The sequence below is a fragment of the Aegilops tauschii genome, chromosome 4 (genome assembly GCF_002575655.3).
Source record: "Aegilops tauschii subsp. strangulata cultivar AL8/78 chromosome 4, Aet v6.0, whole genome shotgun sequence".
Lineage (NCBI taxonomy): Eukaryota > Viridiplantae > Streptophyta > Magnoliopsida > Poales > Poaceae > Aegilops > Aegilops tauschii.
In genome coordinates, this window is record NC_053038.3 from 465334232 (window position 1) to 465345899 (window position 11668).

At 50.5% G+C, this 11668-nt stretch overlaps 1 protein-coding gene across 2 annotated transcripts; it reads right to left on the reverse strand.

The window, feature by feature from the left end:
• Window positions 1-3287: 3287 nt before the first annotated feature.
• On the reverse strand, window positions 3288-5021 carry LOC109738122 (uncharacterized). Of its 2 annotated transcripts, none has more exons than XM_020297219.3 (5): window positions 4744-5021; window positions 4251-4482; window positions 4033-4139; window positions 3755-3907; window positions 3288-3641 (listed from the first exon to the last, which is right to left on the reverse strand). In XM_020297219.3, the coding sequence occupies exons 2-5, from the start codon at window positions 4360-4362 to the stop codon at window positions 3486-3488; spliced, it is 528 nt and encodes a 175-aa protein (XP_020152808.1). In that variant the 5' UTR covers window positions 4363-4482; window positions 4744-5021; the 3' UTR covers window positions 3288-3485. The 2 variants fall into 2 exon arrangements, with proteins under 2 accessions (XP_020152808.1, XP_073353051.1); XM_073496950.1 differs by having other exon boundaries at window positions 4251-4468; window positions 4744-5000.
• Window positions 5022-11668: the final 6647 nt, after the last annotated feature.

Here is an 11668-nt window from a genome sequence, read left to right on the forward strand (position 1 = left end):
TCCCTCCGCTCCATAACTCCTTCGCGGAGCGGAGTGGCATTCAGTAGAAATTTGGGGAGCGGCCAATAGGTAGCTCCGCGCGCTCCGCTCCCTGATGAAGGAGCGTGCGATTGCCGAACACAGCCTAAGTTTACCCATTCGCTACGTATGATTGGCGATTCCCTGTTCGCATCTTTGTTATAAAAGCTCATCATGTCCTGGGAAGGGAATTTCTTTTCACTTTGGGTGCTTAACATTTTGCATGTTTGATGGATGTTTAGGAATTAGAGACCGTATTCAAACTTTAAGAACCTTTTTTTGGAAGCCTACAGGCTTCCTTTTGGCGCGAACCGATTATAGTAGCATAATGTACTAGTTGTAAATAAATAAAAGATATCACATAATATATTATATTCATTAAAAAAACCGTGGTAACTTGGAATTGTACAACATATGGAAGTAATAATTGTTCAACAATGTGTAGCAAAATCTAAGATATATAGAGTGTAGAAAAATAGCAAATGATCAGAAAGCTTACAAATTACAAGATAACTTTGCGATCCTTGATGCTTTGAAAATGAGTGATGATGTCCTCGTCCGTAACTTGCAAGAAGAATTCCCTTTAAACGAATGTGACCAAGCAATCATTCAAGTATTCCCTTGCAAATTATCTTGCCTGAACAATTCGGAATTGACTGCAAACAAGTCTCTAATTTGTTTAGATTTAAATAAATAGAAAGACAAGTGGTCAGACCAACTTGCTTAAACTTGTAGTAGTACGTCTGTACTGCAGCATGCTCCCTGCTGGACACTGGATAGCACGAGAAGAAAACTGTGTCCGTGCCAGCAGTGATGGATGGATTCAGTTCGATTAAGGATCGGCATGAGAGAGGAGAGATCCCAAATTCACAAGTTGAAGGATCAATGCATCGATCTAATTAGTAGTCATACCTTGGATAGATGAATCTGTGGGTTGTGGCTTTGAAATTGGATCGATGCCTGCTGCCCGCTGTGGGCTGCAGGGATCAGAAGTTGAGGACCAAAGGGAGCGAGGGATGGATTCGTTGCGCCGCCGTGCGCACGCGCGATCGCCGATCAGGCGATGGCAACAGACCTGGCGGCTCGCATGGAACAGAGAAAGGGCTAGGGGCTCGCATGCAACAGATCAGGCGATGGCAACAGACCTGGCGAGTCCTGCGGAGTCTGATCGATGGACCTATTTTTTTGCGCGATGATGGATGTGTGAGTGCCGTGCGTACAGCCTGCAGCGATGTGGGCCGATGGGCCAAGTCGTGGCGGTGGCTAGCCTCCGTTTATGGGCTGAATTGCTTAACTAGCACGTTTTGATGTACCAGTTTCGTTTTTCCCTTATACATACACAGTATATATACTACATATACCTAGTTTTCTTTTGCCATAAATAATGGGTATTCAACTGAATACCCTTGAATTGACGTGGGCCCGCCCTCCTGTATAATATGGTTACCTGAATCTCCCGCACTAGACTTCCAGTGATGTACATTTTTCATATTGAGGTTCAGAAAATTAACAGTGGTACCTTATTGAGGGTTGTTTTTGGAGGAAGACTGGTCACCGCATACAGCCTGCTAGGTGGCACAACTGGGACAAACCTGACGATGAACATCACTATTTTTCTGAGTTGCAAGAGCCTTGACTGTAAGCTTATTCATCGTTCGCTGCTTAATACATTGCATATGTGATATGTTGACACTTAATAGTGTCATTCATGACAGGTGCGCTTGTTCAGGATCCAGCATGTTGAACTGAATAAATTGGTGCAAAGAATTGGCCGGTGACTAAGTTGCACTGGGAAAGTATGGCTAATTTACAAGAGTGGGTCATGCATCAGAGTCAATTGCAAGAAACCACCACATTTGCGGCTAGGTTTGTAGGAAACCACCAACTCGTTAATCCGTCGCAAAAAACACCGGAAAATTTGTTAAGTCGTTGCAAAAAGCACTGATCGGGTGATTTAGCCCATTTGATCACTTTCTGACAAGTAGGACAGGATAGTAAGAAGCTGACTTGGCAAACAGTTGACACAAACACCCCTGGAATCCAAAACAAAAAGCAATCAACACCCCCCTATGGACAACTACCAGGGAGCTCCTCCATGCCGCGCACCCTCTCTTCATCCCCTTCTTGTTGCTGCTCGCCGCAGTTCGTCGCCTCCCGCCCGACCTGCAGCGCCTCCGCCCCTGCCTCCCTTGCAGCCCCATCGGACGACCACCTCCGCCACTTGCCTCAAGACGGCCGCCATCCTACACAACCACAGCCCGGTTTGCCAACCACCATGGTCGCCTGCGCCGGTGACCCGGCCTGCAGCCTCCCATGGCGCCCCTCGCTGCAGGTCAACGACAAGCTCACGGGGCGTGCTGCTTCTCGTCCTTGCCCAGGAGCGACGACGTCCGCGCCATGGACTGGCCGCAGAGGTCGGGGCAGTCGAGGCCACTCGGATCCTGGCGGCGCACGCAATCGTAGGGTAGGAGAAGGGCACGGCGGCTCAGGGCGTCCGGTTCATCGCGCATGAGGAGGAACTGCTGCGGTAAAAGCTCGCTGGCAGAGGGACGGCACCTCACCGGAGGTCAGGGGCGCAAGCTCTGCCGGAGGTCCTGGCCGGCATCGTGGACGACGCATGGCGTGGAGGAGGAGAAAAGGCGTGGCTGGCGGTGGGCTTCCGGCCGCGGCGACAGGAGCCGGCGGGGGCGGCGCGGTCGGTTGTAGCCTCCTCCCAATCGGATCCAGAGAAGGGGATCGAGAGCAGGAGGGCTTGATTGCTTTCTATTTTTGGATCCAGGGGTGTGTATGTAATTATTTTGCCAACTCAGCTCCTTACAAATTGGCCCTACCTGTCAAAAAGTGATTAAATGGGCCAAATCATCCGATCAGTGCTTTTTGCAACGAGTTAACAGATTTTCCGGTGTTTTTTGCAACGGATTAGCGAGTTGATGGTTTCCTGCAAACCTAGCCGCAAATGTGGTGGTTTCTTGCAATTGACTCCATGCATCAGGAGTGTATGGCTAATTTACAAGATGGGGACACAAGAAACAGCTTCAGCAAAGTATGCTATCTTAACTGCTATCTGGTCCACCAGATGAACTAATCTGAAGAATGTAGGTCACTGGGAAATTGAGTCTCTGTAATATAAGGAGTCCCAGTGATGAATGTTGAATTGGCTGTCCCCCCTCTAATAATAAAATGGTATGCTGATATAGCTTGCAAAGCCTTTGTGTGTTCTCGATTTTTTGTTTGGAGAGTTGTTTATTTGAAATGACAGTGGAGAAGCATTTTATGATTCTCGGTGATGATTGTCTAGCTTAATAACATGCTGTGAAATACCAAGTAGTCCGAGCTATATGCTCTGAATCATACATCAAGCAATTCACAGAGCAAAGAACTTCCTGCAGGCTACACTCCTACTCTTCACCAAATAGCCTGCTACGTTGAGCAGCTGGTGCAAGCCTCCCAAGGATCTCATAATTTTGCTATCTGGGCAGGAACCCGTGCTGCGCGACCGGATCCTCGAACGCCATCATCTTCTCCCCTCGAGCGAAGCCGTTGCGGTCGTAGCACGAGACCTCGGAGATGTCCAGCTCCTTGCACGCCTTGACCAGCTCCTCCCCGACCCTCCGAGAGGCCTCCTGCTCGCCGACAACAAACAGCTCAGATTCAGGTGATGCACCGTGCAGTTTTTGTTTCAGATGCAAATGCAATGCGAGTTGGACCGACGACGAAGGAGGATGGTCTGGATTACCACGGTGCTGCATGGAGGGTCGCCGCAGATGTCTTCCTGCAGGGTGCTGGCGTAGAAGAGGATCTTCTTGCCGTGGTCGTCGACGAGCATGGCGTAGAGCTGCCTGTTGGAGCAGAAGACTGACAGCCTGGGCTTGGTCGCCGTGCCATTGTACTGTAGCAGGCGAGCAAAGAAGTCAGGGACAGGTAGAGAACACACTTGTTAGCAGCTAACGATAGCAGCATCAAATTGTTGTTGCTGGTGGTTGAAACCCAAACGTGACCAAAACAAAAGCGTACCTTTTTCTGCAGCCGGCGGTTTCTGACCTTGGCGTTCTCCTTCCGCGCGCCGTGCCTCGCCGTGGCCTCGATCCTTGGGTACGCTCTGCGCCGGTGTGCCACCACGCCTGCGCGCAGAAAGACAGAGAGGAAGCAGCACATGACACTGGCAGCTAGGCCTGAGCCAGTGGATAAAGGCACGGAGAGAAGCCGGGAGGCATTCCGCCGGTGTGGCTCACCTGTGTGGCACGGACGAGGGAACTGGAAGCAGTTAGGCCTGAATGGCAGCGAGCTGGGGGTGGAGGGACACGACAATGGTGGCCGGCCGAGGGTGGCGCCTAGCAACGCCATTGCCACAGCACGAGGAGACCAGCTCGGCCAGGGCAATTTGTCGAACAGGTCGCGCGCAAGGTGCCACGGCTCCGTCCCGCTAGCCGGTGGCCACAAGATTCACACCCTGTGAATTTTCCTCTGATGAGCACCGACAGAGTTAGCTAGTGCCTCTCGAAGGAGTAGTAGAAAAACAAGCCAGTGCAAAACATGGCATTTGACCAATGAACAGAACAAAATCGAGGCACACTGACTGGACTATGCATTGAACTCAGAGTTCGGGGTTTCATATGGTCACGATTCTAGACTCGAGAGTTTTTCCGAATACGCATCAGACAGACGAGGAATAACCATCAGACAGAGATATGCCTAGCTGGAGCCAATGATTCACACCGAACTCACTATGTTGGTCGCTGCGTCAGAGCTCCCGTCCTGCTGCAGCGCCGCACCGCGGAGGACGCGGAGCGCCGGGCGACGGATGCCGCAGACCGCCGGCCGCCTCGCCGCGAGCCCCTGTCTGGCGATGCTGTCCACGAATCCGCCGCCGCGAGTGCGAGGGCGTGTCGCTGCTTGCTTGCTTGCGCCTTCTCGCCGTCGGCCACCGCACGCGGCGCGCCTCATCCAATCCTCTCAAGTCACGTTTTTTTTGTTTGAGGTTTTCCTCTCAAGTCACGTGAGAAAACACAGCAAGCAGCCAACGTTCACGAGGCCCAGGTCCGGTAAGACTACGTGGGCCCCAGGAATTGGAATTGGATGGAAAAGCCCATCAGGCCGTGGCTGCATGTCTCTTCGCAGCAAACGAGAGAAGTTTGTCTAAAAAAAAAGCAAACGAGAGAGAGAAGCCGCTAATCACGCCACCAACCAGCGGAAACCGCCGAAACCTTTTGCTTTCGGAGGAGCAAAAAAAATCTAGCCGGTTTCCTCCGGTCTTATCTCGTAAGCCTTGGATTTATCTGCGCTCCCACTTTCATTTAATAATCTTCCATGCATAAAGAAAACAAAACATTTTCATTCAGACCGCTATGATGAGTGATCGACACCTGTTCTTTTCCTCCCGTCCGCAGCATCACTTTCGACCCACCTGCGTCGGATCGGATTGACCTGACCTCTCTCCACAGATGCTTGCATTGCAGCCCGGTGCTCCTTCCTTTCGTCACTTTCTCCGCCCGTCCCTCTCCCCCTTTTCTTTTCTTCTCCCCACGAGAGAGATAAAAGTAAGTAAAAAAGGAGGAAAAAGATGCAGAAAGGGCCGACCAATGGGTCATCTGACGTGACCTCGTGCCACGGTACAGCCATGCATCCCCTCTGGCAGGTGGGCCCGCCCGGAGCTCATGGCTGCACGTACGCGGGCGTTGAAAACTCTCACGGCCTCTCGTTCTTCCACCTGTGATTGCTCGCTCGCGAGAAGAAAACGCCGGTGGAGGATAATATTTTGTTTTACCACTCCTACGACACATCCCTTCGTTTTGTGAAGATAATCTCGGATGTTTCGTCTCTTCTGAAATTTTTGATCCAGTACCGATGGTGTCTCGTCAACGTTTGAAAGTTTATATAATATAGTTTCTTCATCCGAAATTACTTATGGAAGAAATAGATGTATTTTGTACGGGCACTCCTACGACACATCCCTTCATTCTCATTTTCTGAAGATAGTCTCGGATGGTTCATGTCTTGTAAATTTTTGGATCAAGGACTGAAGGTGTCCGTAAACGTTTGAAAATTACTATTTTTTAGGGAATGTTTGAAACATATATAGCATATATGTTTTGTATCATTGCATGTGAATATAATGTAGTCTACACTAGCAGCTAGATGTGGAATATACCCCCCAATTATTCTGCTTTTGCAAAAAGAAAAATAAATAAATCCCAAGGCAGCATGGGAATGGATTGAGCTTTCAAACATGCTGCACAATTGACAATATTATGGCCACCAGATTTTTCAACGAAACAATATGAGATGAACCAGATTGATAATATTAATAAAGAGATGGCTTGCTTTAGACGAGTGCCACTAGGATATGAGCACCCATGCCCCCACACGTGCGTGGGCCCGGCCCTCTCTGGTATTCGGTATTTAGATTTGTTCGATAGATATAGATATGGCAGCAACTTTTCAACCACAAAGAAGATTCACTAGAAAAAGAGGGCGTAAAGTAAACAAGAGAACATCACCTCACCACACAAATATTGTGTAGTAGTGAGACGATAAAGGCAGGGAGGGGTTGGAGAACTTTCTAGAATAGAGAACTCAGTGACATGTACTCGTGTCTCTTGCTGGCTTTGACAGGATTTTGGACGAATATTCAGCACATAGGTTTTCATGTGAATTGTCTCTTATCTTATCTGAGCGTACTTCAGCGTGTCGGACAAAGCTTTGTGCGAGATGAGTAAATAGCATAAAACTACTACTTTACAGGTTAGGGTTCCAAAAAACTACCGGATTTATTTTTTTCGCTGATAACTACCAAGTCAGGGGTTGGTTGTTTCAAAAAACCCCAAATCCTCTTTATTAAAAAATTAAACATGTTTATGACAGATTGGGCCCGCCAGTAAACGCACCGTTTGGTTGACCGTTTATTTGACTGTTAACTGACTTGTGGGGGCCACATGTCAGCGCCCCATCCATAGATTTTTTACGGATTAGCCCTTACAAACATTTTAAAAAAGCAATCGAGTCCCTGGAATCAGCCTCCAAAGGGCTCTGCCCGTGGCCGTCGCTGCACGCCATGGGGCTCCGCACGCGGTCGCCGCGCGCGCCATGGGGGGCTTGTGTGCAATCCGCCGCCCGGAGCAGTGGCTGGAGAGACGGAGGCTGGGGGATGGCCGGCGGCAGAGCTCACCGGGCCTGGCAGCGGAGGGCACATGCGGTGGCGGCCATAGCCGCGAGCAGTAGCTGCGCGAGCTCGGGCGCAGAGACGGCCGGCGGCAGAGCTCGCCTCGCCGGGCCTGGCAGCGGAGGGCGCACGCGGCGGCGTCCATGGCCGCGGAGGCGGGGCGCACGAGGTGGAGGCGAGGAGAGTCAGAGGCGGGCGGTGGTGTGGCAGTAGGTGGCGAGGGCGGCCGGCGCCGGCGCTGGAGGCTCGCGGGATGTCGCTGGGCGCAGAGGTGGACGCCGGCCGCGAGGAGAGGAGCGGCTCCTTGATTGCTTTTTCGGAAAAATAGCAGGGACCCGATTGCTTTTTTCAGAAATGTTTATAGGGGCTATTTTGTAAAAAGTGAGGACATATGAGATAGAGACACTGACATGTGGGCCCCACTTGTAAATTAACGGTCAACCTAATGGTCAAACAGACGGTTTGTTTAGGTGCGGGCCCGACCTGTCCTAAACATGTTTAAATTTTAAGCAACGGTCATTTGGGGTTTTTTGAAACAGCCGACCGCCCATTTGGTAGTTATCTGAGAAAAATTAAAAATCGGTAGTGTTTTGAAATCCTAGCCTGTAAAGTAGTAGTTTGCTATTTACTCGGATTCTCTAGGGAGGGAGCCCGAAATGGGTGCATATATACTAGTCATGTATTCAAAAAAGATTATGCCCGACATGGCATGTGGCAAAACTTGTCCGACATCCATGAAGATAATACTATGAATGATATAGTTACAAAGGTAATACTCAAATAAGCATCCTAACTGTGGTATAATTTGGAACGGAGAAGTAATTGTCTCTTATCTTATCTTAGCATACTTCACCGTATCGAACAAATTGTCTCAGTGCAGGGACGTGGGAAGATAGAATCTCTAAAGATGCCGAGAGTACTATTATCCATGTATGTCATGATGATACCACAGCGGTGCAAAAACAACTTTAGTAGAGTCGTTGTATAAGCCTGATTGGAGTTATTTACCCAAAACCATCACATTATGGGCTAGGGTAACAGATCGGTACCATATTTGAGGCAGGGCACAAAAAACCACCAAAATTGTGCCTAATCTGTAACGCGGAGTACTGGTGCTCAGATTTGGTCGAGAAAACAGCGAAACCGACAGCTCGGACCCACCGGTCAGGCTGACGTGGCAAAGACCAAGGAAAAAAAACAGTAAATAGCTGAGTTGGCAAATGATATGCGGACCCGTATGTCAGTGACTACATGATCATATTCTGCCTATCTGCCTTTCTATGGGGCATTACATCGAGCAGCTTGTGGGCAGCCGGACTCCAGCGACCAGAGGCACCGGCGATTCAAAGGCGAGCACCATGGTGGTGGTGGGGTTGGGGGGGGGGGGGGGGGCGCCGTGAGTCCTCGAAGGCCGATGTTGCTCCCGTCGGCATGGATGCCCGAGTCATCTGCGTCCGTGCGAGCCGAGAGCTCCATGGCAGCCGAGCCCCTGCTCGAGCTAGCCACTGACCGCCTCGCCCTGTAGCCCGTACGCCTAGCCACCGCGAGTCACGCACGCATCCAGACGCGCCGGCGAGATTCGGCAGCCGCCCGTCCCGCTCACGTCCAAGGTCGTCGGCCATGGCACGCACGCGCAGATGCAATCGCAGCAGGGAGTAGCTCGAGCGGAGGCATGGTGTTCTTCTGCGGTTGTGGAGGCGCGCGGCAAACGCGTTGGCGGCGCACGACTGAAGAAACGGCTAGACGAGGGGTGGTCTGTGCGGCGGCCGTGGGCTCGTGCGGCGACTGGCGGAGCAGCTCGGGGTGACGCCATCTGCAGAGCTTCGGGAGGATAAGGTGGGGCGGCGGGCTGCCTTGGCCTACGGTGGCCCAGACGGAGCTCCTTGACGAGCCGGTGCGCGAGGGCCTCGGGTCGTCGGCGATGGCGACCCTGGTGGGATAGGATGGGGGAGAGAGAAAAAGATGATGAGGAAGAAGAAGAAAATAAGGGAAAAAAGATATGAGGCTGACATGTCGGACACCCCTCCAACTCAGCATATTGTCCATACAAGCACGCCACATCAGCCCGACAGGTGGGCCTAACTTGTCAGTTTCGCTGTTTTCTCGACCAAATCTGAGCATCAGTGTTCCGCGTTACAGATTAGGCACAATTTTGGTGGTTTTCTGTGCCCTGCCTCAAATGTGGTACCGATTTGTTACCCTAGCCCATAATGTGGTGGTTTTGGGTAAATAACTCGCCTGATTGCTATAATAATCGTCTGTATGCATTTTTCGGTGCAAAAAAGTTGGTCTAGCAGATTTGATATCCTGCCCTCGATCACCTTATTTTTGGAGGGATTTCAAATCCAAACCACCTGCCTCCGTATTTGGAGTCTAGGGAAGGCAATATAGCGCTTCCTTCATCCACCAAAGTTTTAGAGACAGAGACATTTCAGCTAATGCACCCCCTTTCATCGTCGCCCACATCGACAAGCCTCCCTGGACCGTCGCCATTCGGCATCGCTCGCCTCCGCTGACCCGTTCCCGACCGTATCACATGTCGTCACATCCCGCGCTTGCTTCCTACTGTTCGACCGATCACCGACATGGCCGCAGAAGGGAGGTCGATGTGGGCTTGTCTCTGCCACCATTCCTCCCTTCCCCAGCTCGCTGAAGAGGCCAGCGTTATGCGCTGAATGTCCGCCGTCGTCAACTCCATCTCCGGCATCACCCATGCCACATCGCGTCCACTAGATCTCAACGTGTTTGATGAGTTGCCCCAAGGTATACTTCCCCAAATTGTTTATGTTCGCTATTGTTGCACCTCGTAGATCTGTGTATGGCATATGATTCACAATTTTTATAGGTGTCCTTGGTGGTAGAAGATTTTTTTTGAAGATTCTTCGTCATTTTTCGGATGAGTCCGTGAATGATTTGTATTAGTGCAGGCATGTGGGAAAATAATCCAGATTCTCCAAAGATGCCGAAAGTACTATTATTCATGTATGTCGTGATGATACCACAACGGTGTAAAAATAACTCTAGTAGAGTTGTTGTATAGGCCTGATTGCTCTAATAATCGTCCGTATGCATTTTTGGGGGCAAAAAAGTTGGTCTAGCAGATTTGATATCCTGCCCTCGATCACCTTATTTTTGGAGGGATTTCAAATCCAAACCACCTGCCTCCGTATTTGGAGTCTAGGGAAGGCAATATAGCGCTCCCTTCATCCACCAAAGTTTTAGAGACAGAGACATTTCAGCTAGTGCACCCCCTTTCATCGTCGCCCACATCGACAAGCCTCCCTGGACCGTCGCCATTCAGCATCGCTCGCCTCCGCTGACCCGTTCCCGACCGTATCACATGTCGTCACATCCCGCGCTTGCTTCCTACTGTTCGACCGATCACCGACATGGCCGCAGAAGGGAGGTCGATGTGGGCTTGTCTCTGCCACCATTCCTCCCTTCCCCAGCTCGCTGAAGAGGCCAGCGTTATGCGCTGAATGTCCGCCGTCGTCAACTCCATCTCCGGCATCACCCATGCCACATCGCGTCCACTAGATCTCAACGTGTTTGACGAGTTGCCCCAAGGTATACTTCCCCAAATTGTTTATGTTCGCTATTGTTGCACCTCGTAGATCTGTGTATGGCATATGATTCACAATTTTTATAGGTGTCCTTGGTGGTAGAAGATTTTTTTTGAAGATTCTTCGTCATTTTTCGGATGAGTCCGTGAATGATTTGTATTAGTGCAGGCATGTGGGAAAATAATCCAGATTCTCCAAAGATGCCGAAAGTACTATTATTCATGTATGTCGTGATGATACCACAACGGTGTAAAAATAACTCTAGTAGAGTTGTTGTATAGGCCTGATTGCTCTAATAATCGTCCGTATGCATTTTTGGGGGCAAAAAAGTTGGTCTAGCAGATTTGATATCCTGCCCTCGATCACCTTATTTTTGGAGGGATTTCAAATCCAAACCACCTGCCTCCGTATTTGGAGTCTAGGGAAGGCAATATAGCGCTCCCTTCATCCACCAAAGTTTTAGAGACAGAGACATTTCAGCTAGTGCACCCCCTTTCATCGTCGCCCACATCGACAAGCCTCCCTGGACCGTCGCCATTCAGCATCGCTCGCCTCCGCTGACCCGTTCCCGACCGTATCACATGTCGTCACATCCCGCGCTTGCTTCCTACTGTTCGACCGATCACCGACATGGCCGCAGAAGGGAGGTCGATGTGGGCTTGTCTCTGCCACCATTCCTCCCTTCCCCAGCTCGCTGAAGAGGCCAGCGTTATGCGCTGAATGTCCGCCGTCGTCAACTCCATCTCCGGCATCACCCATGCCACATCGCGTCCACTAGATCTCAACGTGTTTGACGAGTTGCCCCAAGGTATACTTCCCCAAATTGTTTATGTTCGCTATTGTTGCACCTCGTAGATGTGTGTATGGCATATGATTCACAATTTTTATAGGTGTCATTGGTGGTAGAAGATTTTTTTTGAAGATTCTT

Coding starts and splice junctions, on each gene's coding strand:
- LOC109738122 (XM_020297219.3), bottom strand. CDS start 4,362: ATGGCGTTGCTAGGCGCCACCCTCGGCCGGCCACCATTGTCGTGTCCC. Junction 3,908..4,032: donor ACCGCCGGCTGCAGAAAAAG/GTACGCTTTTGT, acceptor CGCCTGCTACAG/TACAATGGCACGGCGACCAA. Junction 3,642..3,754: donor ACCCTCCATGCAGCACCGTG/GTAATCCAGACC, acceptor GTCGGCGAGCAG/GAGGCCTCTCGGAGGGTCGG.